The sequence below is a fragment of the Dufourea novaeangliae genome, unplaced genomic scaffold (assembly GCF_001272555.1).
Source record: "Dufourea novaeangliae isolate 0120121106 unplaced genomic scaffold, ASM127255v1 scaffold221, whole genome shotgun sequence".
Classification (NCBI taxonomy): Eukaryota; Metazoa; Arthropoda; class Insecta; order Hymenoptera; family Halictidae; genus Dufourea; species Dufourea novaeangliae.
The window spans coordinates 234,154-254,943 of NW_015374115.1; the positions used below are offsets into that span (position 1 = coordinate 234,154).

Here is a 20,790-nt window from a genome sequence, read left to right on the forward strand (position 1 = left end):
TAAATTCACCGCTTTTTTTGGCTTGTTTATTGTCAGTGTTCGGGTCACTGCTTTTCCTTTTGCAGGATTACGTAACAATACACGAGAAATAATATTATGTAAACAATTAATTATTGACAAATGTACAAATTCACTTATGAAAACTCATTTATTTAATAACTAATTTCAATGAAAATTGTTTTTATTAATCAGTTACTGCATCATGATTAATTAGTTGGAAAATTCTCGTTTCCACGTTCTTAACTAGGTTTTTAATTAACTTTCAATTAATCTTCTCCCATGCATCAGCAATTGCTGTTTTTAATTCCTGTACCGTCGAATATTTTTTTATTATCTTCATAAATTTGAATGGCGAGTATTCCCCATATATTATTAATGATATTTATGTCTGGAGAACGTGTCAGTGATTTTAAAGTTGGAATATTGTGATCCCTAAGTCACGTTCGTGTACTTGCACTGCAGTGTATAGAGGCATTATCTTATTGAAATGTAAATATTGTTGCATAATGTTCTTCGATGTAAGGGAGTAAATGTGATTCTAAAAGCAACTGGGAGCTTCCCTGGTGCACTGAAGACTCCCTCACACGCGTACGCTATAGTTTTCCGTGCAAGTACAATTCATTTTTTTTTTTTTTTGTAATGCAAACATAAAAACGAGTGATCGTTACAAGTCTTTTACCGGCGTTGACGTCGCACGCTTCAAATGCGACTGTGCAGCGGTCATATTAATGAAATTATTTATACTCCCTGTGGCAAGATACGCCATCAGCGTCGTTACGCTGGATCACGTGGATGTATTCTCTGTCTCACGCATCCGGTTTAAACACGAATCCGCCTGAAACGTTTGTGACGACACACCGTTGTGTCGCTGTGTGCACGTGCTCCCGAAAATCGAATTAAAAATATTACAACGCTCCCTCGACGTCCCACGAACTAGACCATAGCTGTACAGTGGCCAAGGAATCGGTCGCCTCTCGGGGCCCTTCATCGATCAGAATCGCGTTCGGCTGACGTGGCACGCGGCGCGGAAATTCCACACGGACGAACGTCTCCAATAATTCCGCAACGTTGATAGAAAAATCGTTTACTCGCGTGCAATTTCCCTCGAGTTGATCGTTCCCGTGCAACCAAGTTTGTCAGTGCACTCTCGAGGCGATCGAGACTTAAGGTACGTTTTCACGTGACAGTAAATCGTGTCTTTTACGGTCATAACACTAAACGTTATGATTTTTCTCGTTATGAAAACGTACCTTCAGTATTGTCGATCGAGATTTCACTTTGAAAAATCGCCAGAGGAAACTTTGTGCAATCAAGATTGACAGTGAACTTTCGAGACGCGATTTTGATGTTATCTGCATCCGGAAATCGACTGTGTACCACACAGTAACTCTGCAAGTCAGCTCTGAAGTTTGTTGGGAAAACAGTGGTTCCCAAATGCAACTTTTAAAACTTTTATCTCGTCTGACCGGAAGTGTCGATCGTAAATTATCGAAGATCCGAATATCAGCTAATCTAGAGTCTAGACTATCACGAGGAAAACAAGATCGTCACGTTTTCTCGCATACGACAGGGTTTCTCGCTGATTCGGTCGATATCGGTAATTTCCGTTAGCCTTTCGAGGCACGCGATCGACCTTGCGTTTTCCTTCGTATATCGAGGTCTTTCTCTCTCTCGGAACGGTTAGTGTACGTGACTGATGCAACCCACCGAAAGTACTGCACGAGATCCAAAACCCAAATTTTTGTTTCTCATCGTCCTCCTTCGCGCGAGAGCACAGCGTCCACTTAGCTACCGTGGCTAAATTTAAATTTCCCGCGAGCTGCGCGGGTGACGCAGCGGTTTCGGCTTCTTTCTTTCTCGTGCGATCATAAATCTATTCTTACGAACCGGGGGGCTTCGATTGACGTCTCGCTTGAGTTTGTAGAAGGTTTATTTAGTTCGATTTATTTCGATCCCTTTTGTTTGTCCTTGGAGTGATCGTAACTGAATAAAATATTATTGGCGATAAATTGACGAATTTTACGATGCTTTCGTAAATTGTTAACGACGGTCTCTGTTTTTATTTCGAGAGAGGACACGGAATACTTCATTCGGCGGTAAATACTGCTTGAGCATTCATTCAGATTAATTAACTCGTTTGGAACCGAACGTTTTACAGACGGACTCGGAATTAAGTTTAATTAGCTGAACGAAGTTTCGAGTGGTCCAGCTTCGTTTAAGTTTCCGAGGGGATCATCCTTCGGCCAAAGGAGGATGTTAAGTCCCCTTTCGTGGAATTCTAAATTTAAAACTTTTAAGTGTGTTTGGTAATGACGGTAGAAATATAGTTGTTGGCAACCGTGTACGATCTTATCCGTGAGTCATAAACTAGTATATCGAAGTGCAATACGGTACTTTGTACCACTGACAGATTCAACATTTTATAATAAAGTGGCTCGATAAATTTCCTAAAAGTATTGAAGTGAATTCCGACAGCTTAATATGCTCAGTTCAACCCTGTGCTCGAAGACATTTTTTCGAATGTAATGTTCACTGTCCCGCCCTCCGAACAAACACGGAAAAAAAAACTATCTGTAAAATATCTATGAAGCTTCTCTTATCGAACCTTTATCAAAGCAATGACCCATATCGATAAGGGATTTACTTTCTCACCTTCTCGAATATTGGAGACGAACGTTTTTAATTCACCTCGAGAATACAAATAACGCGATAGTAATTAAATAAACTATTTATCTCCATTAAACACAATATAATTTAAATTCATATTTCTTCCTTATCTAATTTCCTAGCCACACAAGTTTTATTCGCTATATTGCTGTAATACTATTTACAATGGCAATCTGATTAAATGTTACTGGGTACAGCATCGTTCCACGCGACAAATAGAGTCATTCAATGGTCGCAAACAAGGCGTCAATCATTATTAGTAATATCTATAACAGTAATCGCCAAGGTCCCATTGTGATCGGATGCGGTGCAGTCACAGAGATAACGATTCTCGTTGTTTCGTTGTTCGTCGGATTCCTGGGATAACGGACCGCCCGGATGTTGTCTGTGCGAATCACCGAAACAACTCCCACGTGAATCTACAACGGAGCAGGACACTAGGACGACTGCGCTCTGTTTTGCCCAGCAATACGAAACCAGGTTGAGGTCTTTCACGCGTTTCCATTAATCCTTGAGCGGATTTGCGTATTAGGATTGTATACTTTCACTTCTACGAGACATTTCTTTCCATTGTTTACATTAACGCTGCTACTGTCAGCTCAGGGAACACTGTATGTTAAGTAGACCGATGGGAAATCCACACGCTGTTCTTTCAACGATACGAGCGTACATAAGTTCCATCTGTGATGTGTGCTTCCGTCCTTTGTTTAGAGAACAATGAAAAGCATTGTCAAAGTCGCATAGATTCTCACTATTTTTCATGTTTCATTTGGCCTCAGGAATAATTACTCATTTGTACGCCATAACTGAACGTTTTTTTTTTCTTTTTGCCGAAGACAAATGTCGATTATAACTAGCATGAAAACAGATGTATTTTTTTAAGAACAAAATTTATATTCATATGTTGGACTTCCTAATTTATATAGATAATAGTTTTTTCTTTGATATTTGATGGATACGTTGGGCAAAAACTGGTAAAATATAGTGTCCATTGACTTCAGTTATTTTAATGTACTCAACCTTATATTGACCTAGGAAGTTTAATAAAGTTTAGTACTGCTTTTATTTGGCACCTTATGGGACCTTTAATACAGTGAACAAATTTCTGTTTGTTCCTAGTTTCCGTAAATAAATCCTCAGAGGTCAATATTTGCACAAATATCCGCAGTCTAGTCGTTTGCATGTATGTATCTAATGAATAATTCGATGATTTCATAACAATCTACACTTCCAGTTCACTTTGATTTTTTATACTAAATTCTTTGGAATTTCCGAGGGGGTCTGGTCGAGTGTTTTTGATCCCTTTGAGCGAATTCGTCCCAATCGATCCCGTTCCCTGAAACGATTCCGCGTCACACTCGAGAAATCAATTCTTCGTCCCTGCAAGTGGCACCTCGACCACGCGGCCGCTCATGGATTAACTAGATTAGAGGGTTACCGACAATTGTGGCTGATTGAACGATGACCAAAAGGCCCTTCACCAGCGTACTCGAAACGCACCCGGTTTTAGTCGCACCAGACCGCTTCGTGAAAGACAGTGTCACTCGCCACGACGACTAACAAACGGTTAAATACGTTGAAAGATCTCCATCGATCGTATCAGGATCGATAATTAGCTCTCACACCGATAAGAAAGTAAATCTCAGGTGAAACAACAGTACCAAAAGTTTCTGGTGAGCAACGGTCGTTCTGCAAGGTAACGGAATTCTAGAATTTTATTCGAATAATACACAGCGAAAAGCAGCAGTATCTAAGGGTGTCATCCTAAGCTTTAAACAGTTAATAAGATTAAATAATTGTTCGACAAATGTCGATTCATTCATAAAGAAGTATTGTTTTATTATAAAAATTAAAATTTCCGCGTTCAAACAAATAAAAATGACGAAATATTTTTTTATATTTTCGTTATTCGAAACTTTTTATCTAGATAATGAATTTACCCATCTCTGTTCTGGCTCCATACTTTTGGCCGTTAGTGTTATAGATGGCAGTGACATGCTACCAAGAAAATCGATCTTCTCAAGAATCGAATATCTTTCTTGTTCGCGTGCAAGGCAAGCCGTAAAAAGACGTTCCGTTGAACGATTCTTCGCGTTGCCCAGCGAAAGAAAGAAGCGTTTTTATGCTGGAAACATCTCCCGGAGAGAGTGGGGGAAACGTGAACGGCGCGTGCTCTCATCGTGAATCGGAAGACGATGGTCGTAGAATGGAGCAGCGATACGCGGTGACCCGAGACCGATCGAGCGTGCCTCATCGAAATCCTTCCCGCGCTCGAGAGGCGATAACGGATCGTTCGATTCGCGCGCAATCGCCATCGATTTTTATTTTCTTTTTTTCTCCTCCACGTTTCGTATCGGTCACCGAATTATGGTTGAAGCTTATTTGCCGTTGACAGCACGTTGTTGTTGCCCGATAAGGGTGTTTCGTAAACGTTTCTCGATTTAGATACGGTTTTCTGTATTTACGTGCATTCTTACGGATTATTAACGAACCATGGAGGTCTTTGCTTCTAATTATGTATCGTCCGTGAATTATTTTCGAAGTTTAGATTTGGAGGAATTTGTAGGTTATTGTAGTGCAAGAATATATTTTATAAAAGTTTCTTAGTTTCGTGGACGTTTCCCGATTCATAGGTGGCTCTACAACAGTGTTTTTCAACCGTTTTTTATCGTACTCCAACTCAACGCCTCAAAGATTTCGATGCCCCCACTCCCAGCATAATAGCAGACCATGTTCTGAAAAAGTTGAACATTAAGGTGATGCAAGCAAAACTTTACCGACCGAACAACCGTAAACGATTTCCTTATTTATTTCGCTGCTACAGCACGGATTGCAAAGAAATTTTTCTTCAAGAATTATTCTTCTTGTAGCTTTTTGTCCTTGTAGGACACTCAGAATGCTGTGGAATTGAGTGTAACACAGCCTGAAAGGGGAGAGAAAGACGAGAACAAGAATGTAATGGGTAAACACGATACGCCCAGGACAGTGATACCGATTTATACGTCGGTGTATCAATAACAACACGTCGAGATATTAATAACCGATGGCCAGTCGTGCGATCCAAAATGCGGTTAAAGTCCGTTCATACCATGGAGACGCACAGTCACACGCGAACGAATAGTTTCTATTTTAATTGATGTAAATCGCGATCGTTGCATTAACATCGTCGAATTACGACGTTTCAATTACTGTAGATAAATACGAGACGAAAATAGCGGCCCGTCGATAAAGGTGCAACGGAAAAATATATCGCTGCAATTGGGTCAATAACTTGTTCGACGAGGCGAAAAAGTTCGACTATCGACAAATTGGCCGGGATAAGGACAAATCTCGATGCTCGTTAATTAAGAATAAATTTCGTTTATCGGAACCTTTAAAAAGAATCATTTCGTCGAACGCATGAAATTATTCAATTATTCGTTAATATTTAATTTATTTGTATTGTACTGTCGATTCATTATTCCGCGATGTGACGGGTACGATGTCTTTTTATTCAAAATGGCGACCACGTGAAGACCCACGACGCGTTTGCGGAATTAACTGCGTCATTTATTACAATTGTATTTAATATATTTTATATTATTCCTTTCGCTCGTTTTTTTTTTCGTTCAATCGTAACCATGCGTCGAGTGGACTCTGTACTCTCGATCCACGATCTTAACATCATATTTCCGCGAGTCGTTAAATCATTAAACGCCGCGGAAAGCGACCAAAGTGAGGCACCGTGGTCACGGTAATGTGTTTAATCAACTGAATTCCTTTGAAACATGATTTTTCCTTACGCCCCGTTCAGATGGAAATACCGTTGGGTTACGGGAAAATACACGCCTTGGAGAACCGTTTTGCTCGTTATTCGTCTCGAATTGCGCTACTTGGAACAGAGGTGTAGCACTTGTGTTTCTCTACCGAGCGTTCTTCCACTCCATTTAATGGCGGTCGTTTTGAATATTTACTCTGAAGCGATATCTCTCGAGCTAAGGGAGTCTTTATTCAAGTCTGTATATTCTAGGAACGTTACTAAATAGAACTTTTATGTCAGATTCTCCTATATAGAAATATACACTCCCGTCCATAAGTCGTTGGACACTTGATTGTTTCGAGATAAATGGAAGCCGAAACTTATTTTGTTTTTCTATAAGATAGTGATCTTAAACATACCTCGAACAGTTGTTAAAATTACTTAAAAAAAAAGTTACAAAATATTAATCAGCTGTACGTTTTATAACAACTGTCCACAGTCGAGCCAATTCAGTATAATCGAATAATTCTGGCACTGATTTCTGAAAAGACTAGGAATACGTGTTCATTTTGGATGAATATTCCGGAATATAATGAACAGATTGATTTACTATTACTCACATTACTGAATATAATTTACATTTCTTCTGCAATTTGCGAAGTTAAGAATTTGTTTATTTCGTAATTAAGTAATTTTTTAACTTGATTTCTTTTTTATTCCACTGCTTAGTAGCATAAATGTCAGTTGACTTATGGACGGAAGAATACATATGTATAAATGTTATTTGTCGGACCAGTTTCAGAATTAACGACCCAATTCAGATATGCAAACACGTTCAAGTACTAACAAATGACCAGTGGAGTTGTCTTTAATTAATGATTTTTTCGTGACCACTATCACTGAGATCTTTATTACACGAATCGTTTAAATTGCACGAATAATACTAGTCGAATAAACAACTCGCGAAACAATATTCCTTTCGTTTGAATACTAAATTTCTCAATTGTTTCAAAGACAATGCGTCACAGTTCCATATACGGACAGTATAATTTGAATTTGAAATTAACAGCTAATCGAAGTGTCGGAAATTCGTAAACTTGGCGTTTCCGTTTCTCGTCTCTGACTCGATAAGGACCGTGTGTCCTCGTCGAAGAACACGAACGATTGGTATTTTATAGCGAGGCATTGTGAATTGACCTCGCGAAGAACGCTCTGTGGATTCGAGACGGAGAAAGTACGCGAAGTTGTGCTTCGATACGAACTCGTTCTGCGAATTTAGAAGCGTGTCTCGGAACAGTATTGGTGATTATCAGCGCTAATTAACGAACGATACACGTCAAAATGTACTTTGATGCTACTCGTTTCATGGATTATCCATTGCAATGTTCTCAGTCTTCATTTGGAAATTTAACTATTTATATAAAAGGTTATATTAAAATAAAAGGAATTTAAATAAAAGGTTTGTACAACCTTCTGATCCTATATTTGATAAAAAATGGCGTTAGATAGCGAAGATCAACGATGAATGTTGTTAAGCAAAAATGTGTTATTGATTACCTAACACGCAAACAAGCATTGAAGTAAAAATTATAGTACGAATACAGCTTATTCGTTACACGGTCACGATTGGTACTGTATTCCAAAAGTAAATCAATTATTCATACAAGCAAACTAGTTTCCTACAACATTTTTAATGTCGTGTTAACATGAGCATAAAGCGTGAACACAGGCTACAATCTTTTTCCATAGATTCATTAAGGCGAACATTTTAATGCAATAAGTATTTCTTATTACGTCATTAACGTTCTTGTCTCACTCGTAATAAACATTAATGAACTTGGCACCTGTTTGCGTAAACAGGCACCGATTCCAGAATAGATCAACAGTCGCCACGACCGACTGAATTTTTTTCAGGCAATATTTACGTGATTTTTTACCGAAAAGTCGAAGAGAGATAAAAAAATAAACGAATATTCTGGTCTCGTTTCATGTTTTTTCATAATACCCTGGATGAGAGGAAACCAGGGAATTCTACCGAAACGTAAAATACCGATATTTTCGGTTGTACCTTCGGAAATACCATCGCACACTTCATTTTTTGCTCTTTCAATCCGTTTATTATAGTGAATTTATTCCGTGATCAATTAAATTTACGTAAATTATTACCTAATGCGAAATTTTGACTGTAGGATACAAGATCTCAACAGTGGGTGACTATAGTCACCTTAACCCTTGTATGGGCAACTAAAATGTTCACGATTATCGAGCAATGGGAGTACCTCAAACATCCTATTCTGACAGATGAGATAAACATAGATAATTTTACTCCTATACTATCCTAAAACTCTTAGTTTTCCCTTCCTATAATAACAAAGTGCTGTTTTAGACAAGAAAATAAATTGTGAAAGGAAATATAGAAATGGGTACCTGAGTACCTGGTTGCCCACACAAGGGTTAAGTACACAACGACCGCTCGACGGTGGGTGACTATAGTCATCGATACTAAAGAAACAGTTTCAATCACTTCTCAGTCTCGTTATGCAACACTTGTATTGCTTTTCGTCACCTTTAAGTACACATCGAACACTCGACGATCGGTGACCTTTAGTAACGAAAGGGTTAAAAAAACATTTTTCACACTCTTTATGTAACCACTTTTATTGCTTTCCGTCACCTCTGAGAGTACGTTGCGAACGCACGACGTGACTATACATAATCACCTTCGGTAACGAAACAGTTGAAAATATTTTTCATACAGATTGTGTAACACTTTTATTGCTTCTCGTTTTGCAGCCACGTCGGCGGTTATCCTGAAAACGGAACACGACCACCACCGGTTGTCGTCCTTGTCCGGGGACAATATTCTCGGGGCGGGGGTTAGAATCGGACGGGGCGAGGACGCAGTCGCGGTCGGCACCAGGGAGATTATGGATTCGTCTCAATCAGCCATGATGAAGCAAACGGACTACGTCGTAGGTCAGTGAGCCCCGAGCTCGGAAACAAATTCTCCCATTCATCGAACAAAGTAAACTAACCGGTCGAATTTACGTTGAAATCAATTAACATCGACACATTAATACAGTTTATTTGGGATTAGTGTTCCCGTCTGTGCCGTGAGAGTTTCTTGGTGTTAGTGTGTCTTGTGATTATAAAAGTGGTGTTTAAGTAATATATTTTCGAAAATTCCCTCATAATATTAGAATAAAAATCGATGTAAACGGGAGAAAAACTCAATTTGGTTCTTCGACTTACACCACTCTATTCAAGGGGGTTATTTAACCCCTTGCCTTATAACATCGTGTCAGACTCGTGTTGACGAATACAGAGAGGGTTTAATAAACCTGAGTGTTATTCCTTTTCTTCAAGTCGAAGAGAGATACTCTTTTACTGGTATTAATATTTAAGTTTTCGAGTTATTGCACACTTGCAATAAAGACAGAATTTATTTTATTCCTGGGAAATTCTTGACGATAAAGTAATTCTGGAAATTGTAGTCGTCGAAAAAATCATAAGGCAAGGGGTTAGAATGGGCACCGCTGTTCTCGAATGTATCTTATGTGAATTCTCGGTGAAAAGTTGTGCCCAAGAGGGAAACGTCGTTCGAACGATCGATGCTCGTCAAACATGTGAAATACTCGGAGATTCATCCACAATTGTATCCAGTATTGTTGTTGGTGCAGTTTCGTGACCTGACCTAAGATTTGAGGTAGTGTCGTACATGCTGTGTGGAAATGAAAGTGAGATATAGTTGGATATAATGAAAACCGTATGGTGGCAAAGGAGTCACGTTCTGTCAGGCACCTCGTTTGCCTTCGCGATAAGATAACACGTGCATCGCCTCGGTAAAAGTATTCTGCCTGCGGAACACCTATGTCGAATATTCCAAGGAAAATTCTTGACGGAGCATCATAATTGTTGCATAACCGAGAGGTGACGCTCGCTGAAGTTACGACTTGACTGATTTTCTGTTCGTGTTATGCAACGTAATTGTTTGTTACACAGAAGCGTGTATGTCATTGCACTTATTAGCTTGATTACAGCTTTCGCCATTGATTATTAGATACGGTCGAATGTCAGTCAATTATTTTTGTTTCAAGTGACAATAGTGTCCAATTTTCTTCTTTAGTTAAGTTTTAATTCTAGCAAATAAGTCTGCAGTTGGTTCATAATGTTACGGAATAATTATCAGGGATATTGCAGTCCATTGGCCTTGTTTTGTTGGAATTAACATCGCAAGATAACGCGTATTAATGATATTGCGAGAACTTCCCAGTTCTCTTTATCGTACCGCTTTCATTGTTTACGTTTTTGCATTCGCATCGTTTCTTCTCCGGTCAATTACACTTCGATAACTGCGTACGTTATACCTCATTGTTGATGGACGAATAACTGATCTGGAAGAAATTAATTTTGGAAAAAAAAGTATCGACGACGTTTGCATTTCAATAAACGAATGCCGCTGATACTTCGTTTCTGATTGGAAATTTTATTATTCAAGGCTTCGATCGTTAAAAAATAATAAGTATTGTATTCAGGGAATACATATGGTGGTTCAACCTGTTCGGTTTATTTCTGACGATTTCGTCTTAAATGACGGCCACGATCGTCGTGGCTGGTCAGGAGGCAAGAATAACGTAATTTATTAAAATTGATGCGCGATAAATATAGATCAAGTTCAAGTTCATCGGGCTTCATTCATCATCGTCCGTCCTTGTTGTTGGAATTTCTTCTTTTTCTCAGGCCTTTTCATTGCATTGTAATTCAGCTGACAGAAAACTGGTTTAAAAGATGGCATTGAATTATTTCTGATGTCTTCTGAGTCATGAGGAAAGTATTTCCATAAATATCGTTTTGTACTTTATTGGTTTATAGACAGTTATGTGTCGTGATTTATATTGTATTTTATATCCATATACAGAACTTATACATTTTTTGGCTAATAATTGTTTCTTCGCGTAAAAACAAACGGAAAGTGATCTGACCTAATAGTTTTCAGTCTTCCCTGACCCACCAGGCTCCTCAATTTCACCCGTGACGCGGCAACAATGACTCGGCACGACGAAAAACACGATGTCTCTATTAATTGCAATTGACCTACCCTAAATTGAGGGGCAATCGTCACGAACACGGTCGCGTCAACGGTAAACTTCGACCGATTAGTCAGCGTTCGTTCAAAGTTTACTATGCCACACTCGGAACCGTGAACCAAGATGGCGATGGACAGCGAGCGCACTAATACCGTCTATGCACGATACATATTTCACTAATCGCCTCGTTTTGTTTCAATCATTTACAGACGTTGTCTTGCCAACCGTCCTAATTGCTCTGCTGTTCGTTGGGAACGCCATCATCGTCTACATTATCTTTCAATACAGAAAGAGGTTAGTAAACCGCATACGGACACTTCTTTATACTCTAATAAAACGTACAGTAAAAACGCTTTTAGCTTCTTGAGAAGAATGTTGCTCTGTCTTCGATAAAGAATTATTCAACATGAAAAATCAATGAAATCGCAGCAACTGTACGTGGTTGAAAAAGCATCTGAAACTGTTTTACCAACATAATCTCTTTTAAAATTGCTTCGTAGGAAAGTTCCATCGTTAGAGCAAGGCGAGGAGATGGCGCTACGGAACCCGGCAGAGATGCCACAAGTGTGATTCGTGTCAGAATTGGGGGGATTCAGTTCACGATGCCAGCAGAAACGTCAGCGAGAAGGAGGGCCTATGTTGCATTTTTCTACGAGGATGATCTCCAAAACACAGTCGATCTAGGGGTGGATCGTCCAGGGGGGTCGACTGTGTTCTCTTTCAGCTTGAACGTTTGAGTCGCGGGGAATGTGGCTGTCTCTTGAAATCGTCGAAATTCGTGTTTTATCATGTCACTTAAATGTTCTTCGTGGAAAGAGAGATGATTGCGTGAATGAGAAACGGTTTGCGCGTATATATATATATATATACTCGGGGACGCTTTGAAAGAAAGACTATAAAAATGCGTGCATCTCGCCCGCATAAATTCGCTGTCAATGTTTAAATTCAGGCGCCTATTTATAGTGCTGCCACAATTTGACGTGCATACAACACACACACCCATTTACGATAATGTATTATAATGTAAGGAAATAATATATTCTATATTTCGTCCAAATTGCGACTAAGTTAAGAATAAACGGATGTTTTCTTAATATTTTGGTCTCCTACTTCATCCAAATGTTTATTTTAAGGATTTTGCTTTGAAATCTTGACTACTGTGTGAACTTTTAATCAGAAATTAGAAAGCACAATTCCTCGTGGTGTTAAGAGGAAGAATTATAATGATACGAAGTAAATATTGATTTGTTTTTATTATTAACTACAATTTACATATACACAGTTTCACGTTTATACACGGTTGTAGACGCTACGGCCAGTTTAGAAATACTTCTGCAACGGTTCCCCTAAGATCTCTTCGAGCGTGCGCACTGCGTTTTGCGCGCCCTTCTCTGTAGCTTCATCTTCATCCTCCAATAACTCTGCTAAGAAAGGTATAGTTTCTGGTAATAATGGCATGAAGTCTTCTCCTAGCTTCCTTACAATCTCAACCTGTATTAAAAACAATTAAAAAAATAATCACTCGTTGTTGCTTCCAGAAGTCTCAATAGTTTGCTAATAGGTTAAGTCATTTGAGCTTATAATTATTTTATAAACTTCCTCCGCTATTGTTATGTTACCAAAAGTATTGTAGTTACATATAAATGTTAACCAAGTCTTGAACATCAAAACAACTATAAAAGATACCCAGTGTTAACCTTCACTTACCAATGCATTCAATGCAGCACTTCTAACGTAAGGTTTAGCATGTCTAGTCCTTAGCAGCGTCTGGTAGACTAGTTGTTTATGCAAGGAATCATCAGGAATAGCGGTGGCAAAGGCTGCAATGCAAGGAACGACAAATTCGTTTGCCCTTTTCTCATACTCCTCTCTGCCACCCACTGTGTTCTCCAACTGTTCCACAATAGGCTGCGCCAGTGTCTCGAATCTCTCTTGATTTACAAAATTATGAGCATCGTAACTGAAGACCCGATATAGTGTCAGTAAAATGGCCTCGACCAACTCGATTTGGTTAGATTCTTCCGGTAACGTCATTTCCTGAGGCTCGTCCATGATCGCTGGATTGTTACTGTTCAATAATACTGCCGCATGTTTGAGGAAGTGGCCAGCGAATAGTACGAAGAGCGATTTCAAATATTCCGCTATGTTGGCCGAGAGTCTGTAAAAGAAAATCAGTAATTTCTTACTGAAAGTAATTCACAAAACCTTTCACTAACAATAAGAGCACAAGGATGATGTCTAGAATGGACAATGGAGAATTTTCATCATCGTACATCTATTGTCAGAGCACACTAAATATTAGCAGATTCGAAGCAGAGACAATAATTATCACTCGAACGGATTATCGAGACAATGACGTGATTAACAAACCTGTAGAAACTAATGCTTCGTTGCTTATGCTGTGGATTCCTGGCAGCCCAGTCGTACAGTTTGTAGTAGAGAGGCCTGAAGGTGGCCTCGCTCAGCTTCAAAACTAATGCAACCAACGCTTTACTGGCACTCTCCTCTACGACTACCACATCCTTCAGGGTCAACTCTGCATCGTCTAATTCCATATCGTTCGCGGTGTTGGTGATATCTTCACGGAACTGCAAGACTTTCAGGAAGAAGGTGCCTAAATCTGGAATGGCTGCGCTCAAGTCAGCCGGCGGAACACTGTTAAAGGATTCCGCCAACACGGTCATGAGCGCTGGTATACACCGATACGACTTTTTGGAAAGCAACGTGACGTATGTCCTGTTCACTGCTGGTAACAATACTCGCAATGGTATGCAACCAGACAGTCTTTGTGTTGTAGCCCTTAATCTTGACACCACTATGCCAATCTTTGGGTGTTCAGTGTCGGTGTACAAGGAATTCAATCTGGCAAGTTCGAACAGCAATTGGTCCAGGTACAGGGACAAAAAGTTGCCCACGGACTCGACTATCTTCTGCAACGCGCTGACTATGCTAACCACTATCACATCGGGCACATCTTGGTGGCAATGATGTTCCAGTAATTGCAATATTGCTGGTACGAATTTGTTCAAGCTTTGTATGGCGTGAATGCGCATAGAGCTGCAAAGTTCTGCAACACAGAGCACTGCGCTGCCCAGTACTGGGCCTTCTCTTGCTGTCAGAAGTTCGGTGGTCATCTCAAGGATCTGAAAGAGATAGTCGTAAAACATATAGTGCAGAACTATCCACGGTTGAAAATGTGCATTTCGAGAACTAGAGTATCAAATAACTTCTCACTTACCGGTTTGAACACTGTAGGATGCTCAGTAGCCAATAGCTTGGCCAGTAGCTTCAGAGTAATCAGAACAGTCTGTTGAACGATATCCTGTTCTTGTGTCTCGGACCTCGCCCGAATCTGAACACTATTCAGAAGAGCCTCGATCAAACTCAGCAGGTCAGGATGATCCTCCTCCCCAAACTTGCGTTGTTGAAGCCGTGTGTTCAGAAGTTCCAGAGCCTTTCTCTTTACTGTTACCAATTCATGTTCCATCAGAAGTGTCACACTGATCAAGAAGATTCCATTCGGCAGAAGATTGTTCACCAAATCCAGCACATCGTACAAGTGATGCAGAAGAACTTTCCAATACTTTCCAATGGGACGCTTCGGTGGAATCTAATTCTGCTACACGATTGATGAAGTCTGGGGAAGACAACAGCTTGCTTAGAAACTGGACAAGAGTATACTTATAGTGCCTCAAGTGTTTGGGATTGCTGTTAGCTACGTCGAAGATATGTTTATACTTGAACGATAAGGCAGCTTTTCGATCTTCCTCTCCTTCGATGTCAATTGGTAGTTCCTTCATGAACTGTGCCAATTTCACGCAGACCTGGACGCACCTAGCTGGCGGGAACTCTTGGGACACCTGTAGAGCGAACTCAAGTCTCTGACTGGGTGTCTTTTGGTTGGTGATACGCATTGTTCTAGACACAACGTGACTTTCGAACGTCAACAGATAGTACAAATGCAAATGATTGTCCAGTAGCTGCAACAGCTTCACGAACAGAGGTGTTCGTCTGTGCTCAGGAATGTCGGGCAGGGAAACGATGAATGTCCTCAAGACCTCACAAGCATGAGTCTCGTTCTCGGCTGCGTTTATGATGGGGACCACTGTCTCGATGGTCTTGGAGATGATCTGTATCGAATAAGCATCATCCTGGCGCACCACAGAACTGCCCATGAATGTAAATATGGGCATGATGGTGTAGAGGGCGCAGCGAACGTCGACAACCTTCAGCAACTCCACTAAGACCAGCAAAGCATGATGGTGCGTCTGAGGATTACGCGATGTCCTGATACATTGGGTGATCAAGTCGACCTGAAGATGAGCGTCCCGAATTGGCAACTTCTTCACGGTTAGCCTATGAATCGTAGACAACAACAGTTGGTTAGTGTACTCTATCGGACTCTGTTCCTCGAAGCTGAGACACGTTTTCAGTAAATCAAACAAGATCGGATAAAGCAGTTCTTCTTGTTCGATGTTATCGGCTCTTTGCACGAATTCCAAGAGTGTAACTCCACGCTTCCATTCACGTCTATTAATTATGGTTGGATCGGGCGTGGATCGTACATGGCTCAATCGTTTCTTGATCTTTACTTTGGCATCATTTGGCTGCTCGTCTTTCAGATTTCTCATCTTCTGTAGTTCGTTGGCTATTAGCTGTGCGTTCACTCTGATCCTCCTGATAGCTCTGTTGGCGGTCGAAATTATATTACTCATATCACAGTCAGTGACCACATCCACTAGTTTAGCCAGAATTTTCGTCTGAAGTTCAGGGGACAGTTTGCCAGCACTCTCGAAGAATGTCTGTTCTATCTGTTTCAAGACAATGATGCTTGGTGGATGTTGCACCCCTGTTTCCGTGATTATTTCAGCCTTGTGCTCGACTATGCTGGCCTCGAACAGTTGCCAGACTTGTTGTATAGTGAGAGCCGGTACTGTTGCACTGTTGAATCTCTGAAGAATATTCTTCAGAGCGTTTCCAGTTGATTTGTTGTTCGATTTGATGAGTTGGGTGCGTAGAAGGTGATATCCAAAGATAGACAGTTGTTGAAGTATTTTTGGCCCATTCACGTGGACCAGAATGTCCAACAATTGCGATTTCATGTGAATAGGCGCAGCAGGATACATGATCTGCTGGAATAGTAACTGTTGCGCCTCTTGGAGCTTCTTTCGCAAATCAGACTTCAATTGTGTGCTCACATCTGGATCTGGTGAAAGTAAAACATACAAAGACAAGGACAACTGATCGGGATCTAAGGATATCTCGGGACTCCGCTTCACTAATTCTTGCAGCAACGCCGAGAATGGTTCCGTTATCAAGTTGAAGGTTTGCATAAGCTTCTTGAGAACGTCTATCGCAGCTATTCGGCACACATTGTTCTCTCGAGAAAGTGCGAGCAACAAGTGCGTTATAAAAATTTCATCTTGGAACGCCCACCGCATGGATTTACACTGATCCAGAAGCACCAGAGTTATTTTCAGGCAGTGATACGATGTTTGAACTTTGACTGGCTTTATATACAACTGAGACAAAAATCGAATAAGATCTTTCACCGTTGCGAAGTGTCTTTGAAAGAATATTTGCAAGCATCGCGAGTAATGCTTGGACCAGTGTTTATTGTCTATTCCCTCGAAGAACATTTCAAGGAGTCTTAGAATCAAATTACTTCGATGTGGTTTGTTTTCAAAATCAAATATATTATTCAATTTCAGGTCTAAACGTCTGTGAACCATTTCCAGAACGTAAGTGGCCACTTGGAGCGGTAACACTCCTTGTGATGTCAGCTCAATAGCCAACAGTATATTGTGTCCTGTTATGTTATTACAATTCTGTAACAGTTTCACTTTCGGGAACTTCTTTATCATCGCTGTAGCCATTTCAATGACTTCCCTTGCTATTTCAGGTTGCAATGACCCGACAGGTACCCTACACACAGATCCCAAAAGAATCAATCTAAAGAACATCGATCCTGCATCCCCATGAGCAATTTGTTGCTTCATGGCACTCAGTATACTATCAGTCGGTGGCAATACTCTCGAAATTAGTATGTTGTGGAAAGCTGCAGATGTTACTGCCTCCGCATTAGGTGATCTGCCCAAGTCCTTTTCTACGTACTTCATGTACGCGTTTTTCTTGGCAAAATTTGACTTTAATACCTCCATAGCAATAGATACGGCCGCGTCATCGCTCGGGAATAAATATGGTAGAGCTGTGATAAACACGCTGGTGTCGTCTCCGACGTCACAGAGATCCAAAAGGATCTTAAGGGCAGGCTTTGCCAATACTTTCCTGCTGTTAGTATGACAAGTTGAAAGCAACACTTTCAGCTCTTCGATCAAAATGTCTATAGGAAGTAGACTCGTTAACCGTTCTGTAGGCATAGACAGTAAAGCTTTGATCACATTTACATCACTGTCGCTAAACCTAGCTTGTAATGCGTTCGTCATCATTTCTTGGAAACTTTCCGGAATATTTACGTTGTTTTTTGCTAGGGTTTCCAATGCCATAATCCTCCGTTCCGAACTGATGTGAATTAATCTGTCCAGAATGCCCACAGAGTCTTGAATATCACCGGCTCCGAAATGCCACGACGTAAAGAATTGCAATGCCAGCTTCGAATTTTTATCCCCGTCACTACGTTTCATAAGCTGCTTCAAATAATCATCGAATCTTTCGGGATACACTTTTTCAAAACACTGATATAAACGCATTAAAAAATCCTTGGCTATGCTCGACATGTTGTCCATCAGAAATTCTTTCTCCAATACATTCCATAAAATACTATCCACCCCGTTATTATCCAATTTTATTTTTGTCAGGATCTCACTTACCATATTTTGAACTTTCGATGTTTTTGACGGGTTTTCCAAGATCACGCGGCAACTAGTTTGCAGCAGAGGTACAATAAACTTTAATATATTTGTACTAGACGACTGAAGCTTCGTCGTTACCTGAATAAACCAAGGAAGTTCTGACAATCGAATCGCGAGGCTCTTTGAAACTGTGGCGAGTCGATAAACTGGCACATTGTACAGGAAAAATAGTAAAATCAATGCTTCTTCTTTCAAGTAGGTTTTCTTAAACATTTTCAGGAGCAATTTCTCTGTAGTCTCATTGTTCATCATCACTTTGTTCATCAAAATCGCTAAGATCATATAAGTACTAGCTACAAAATCAGCTATAGAACTTTCTAAGCCTTTCAAAATGGTTGGTAATATATGATTTACCTGAACTTCGGACATTGTAGGTGACTGATTAATAGTTCCTAAAATAGAAGTAGTATAAAATGCGTATAAAGTGCTCAGACATGTTGCTCTGTATGAATATACTCTTGTAGCAGTGACAACATGACTGCAAATAAGCTTTAATAGACCATTATCAGAGCTCAGGCGATTGATGAGTGTTATGGTTGCTAGAGGAACACCAGGCTTTTGAAGAGGTGCCAACCAATGCCATTTATCGGCTTCATCTGATAGGTTTAATAACTGTAATGCTCTTACAAACATTCGAGTTTCGTGATAGGGTAATATTAGTAATAAAAACTGATCTCTATTGTATTCGTGTATACGAAATCTATGTATCAACCATTCAAGTGCTTTGTGAGCATTATTGAGTAGAAAATAAGGGGATAGGAGAATAAGAAACCTTTCTATCTCTCCATCCAGCTTCTTATTAACTTTAACATCTTGAACAGACCGTTCAAGACTCAGTGAGCTTTGTGCAAAGAGTGTCCTTTCAAATTCTAAAAATACATCAGATAGCTTAGCCAGTTCCAACAACCCATTTTGACCTACATAAAGATTAAAGTTATCGTACAAACAAGAAATACGCATATTCAATTAGTAATTAACAAAATGAATATTCAATACCATACCAATGCTTAAAACTGTTTCTCTATCTACATTAGCAGCTTCTCTCGGATCAAATAGCAGGCTAGGATGTTTCTTTTCTTGCAGCAGTACATTAGTCTGTGGTGCTCTAAGTTTCTTTAATTGTGCCGCGAGAGACGTAGCCATTTTTAATCTTTAATAAAATATTATAATAAAATGAAAGTAGAAAAAGATATAAAAGTAATGGACCAAATTTATATATAACTTTACCTTATTCTTACAGAAAATCCAACACGTAGAAACTTGTATATTTAAAAATTCTGTTAATAGATACCAAAAACTATATGTAAAATATTAAAAAATGTATCGACTATCTGTCATATATTAAACTATTCATTATTCCAAAATCAACCATGTGCTAACACTGTAAGCCGCCATTACGAAGCCTGCGTACTATTTTGTCAATACAACAGAAATTGAACGTAAAAAGTGAGTAACAGTGACATCAATAGCAAAACGCTCAAGTTCCTAGCCATTTAGTACTATATCCTGTGGCACAGATAGCGCTGCCATTTCATTTTAACCATGGATCTAAAGGACGGTGTATAAAGTAGACAGTACTTAGAATGAAGGTAACATCTAATTGAACGAATAATTTATGTATATATAAGAGAATATGATTTGTGTAATATAAAACTTAAATATTAAAGAGGAATAAATAAATCTCCCATTCTTGTAAAATGCTTCTTAAATTAATAGTTTTGAACCTTTTATTTTACTGTCAAATTACAAACTAAAATTACACAATAATTAAAAATAAAAAGTAAAACCGTCGCATCGGGATTCGAACGAAGTTTTGGACGGGGCCTTCATCATGAGCGTGTTAGAGAATTCATGCTGCTCTCGACTCTCGGCGTTTAGATTGCTTGGGATTTGGGATTCTTTACCCGGCTTGAGCCACTCGGCCGTTGCGTCGTAAACGCGTGATGTAGAACTTTTACCGAGAACACCCAAAGCAGAGCGCACACGACAGAGATAGAAACGCTTGGAGGTGTCACCGAGTAGGACGTAGTGGGGGCAAAGCTCACACGGACAGGCTAGAATATGCTTGTGTAGAATACCCACGGGAGGTATGGAGAGGATATACGCTCGCGCGGAAATCTCACGATTCTGGCATCAGTGGGCCGCGGGATTCCGGGAATCGGGTGACGTCACGGCGTGCGAGCGAGAGCGGTAGAGCGAGCCGCGGTATCAGTGCTCTCCCTCGGTGTTGACGCATGCCGAGGAATATCAGTGGTCTATGGGGGAAGGCGTGCGAGCGAGAGAGTACGGTAGAGAGTGCCGCGTATCGGTTCTCTCCGTCAGTCCAACGCACTAGTAACGTTGCGTCACACAGTTTATTGACTTAGCCGTGTACGCCGTGTACCAAGGTCGTACCATCCCGTGCAGGTCTGTGCTTGCTTCCTCA

The 20,790-nt window shown here is 40.1% G+C and overlaps 2 protein-coding genes across 2 annotated transcripts in view; one reads left to right on the forward strand and one right to left on the reverse strand.

Moving 5' to 3' along the window:
* LOC107191077 overlaps positions 1-12,384 on the forward strand; it is a 31,065-nt gene extending 18,681 nt beyond the window's left edge. Inside the window, exons 6-8 of the mRNA XM_015580029.1 lie at positions 9,200-9,382; positions 11,703-11,787; positions 11,994-12,384. Coding sequence (XP_015435515.1) covers positions 9,200-9,382; positions 11,703-11,787; positions 11,994-12,063 — 338 coding nt within the window. The 3' untranslated portion in view covers positions 12,064-12,384. The remainder of the gene's footprint in view (positions 1-9,199; positions 9,383-11,702; positions 11,788-11,993) is intronic.
* A 423-nt stretch (positions 12,385-12,807) lies between these two features.
* LOC107191041 (HEAT repeat-containing protein 1) lies at positions 12,808-19,758 on the reverse strand. The gene is made up of 7 exons (XM_015579987.1): positions 19,593-19,758; positions 19,367-19,515; positions 15,078-19,282; positions 14,732-15,034; positions 13,864-14,636; positions 13,201-13,651; positions 12,808-12,984 (listed from the first exon to the last, which is right to left on the reverse strand). Exons 2-7 carry the CDS (start codon positions 19,506-19,508, stop codon positions 12,814-12,816), a joined length of 6,045 nt encoding a protein of 2,014 aa, XP_015435473.1. The 5' UTR covers positions 19,509-19,515; positions 19,593-19,758; the 3' UTR covers positions 12,808-12,813.
* Between the last annotated feature and the right edge of the window lie 1,032 nt (positions 19,759-20,790).

What these genes read in the sequence shown, in the direction of transcription:
- LOC107191041 (XM_015579987.1), bottom strand. Translation starts at nt 19,508, where the DNA reads ATGGCTACGTCTCTCGCGGCACAATTAAAGAAACTTAGAGCACCACAG. An exon ending in AGAAACAGTTTTAAGCATTG is followed by an intron (nt 19,283 to 19,366) that starts GTATGGTATTGA and finishes ATCTTTATGTAG; the next exon opens with GTCAAAATGGGTTGTTGGAA. An exon ending in ATCCTACAGTGTTCAAACCG is followed by an intron (nt 14,637 to 14,731) that starts GTAAGTGAGAAG and finishes TATCTCTTTCAG; the next exon opens with ATCCTTGAGATGACCACCGA.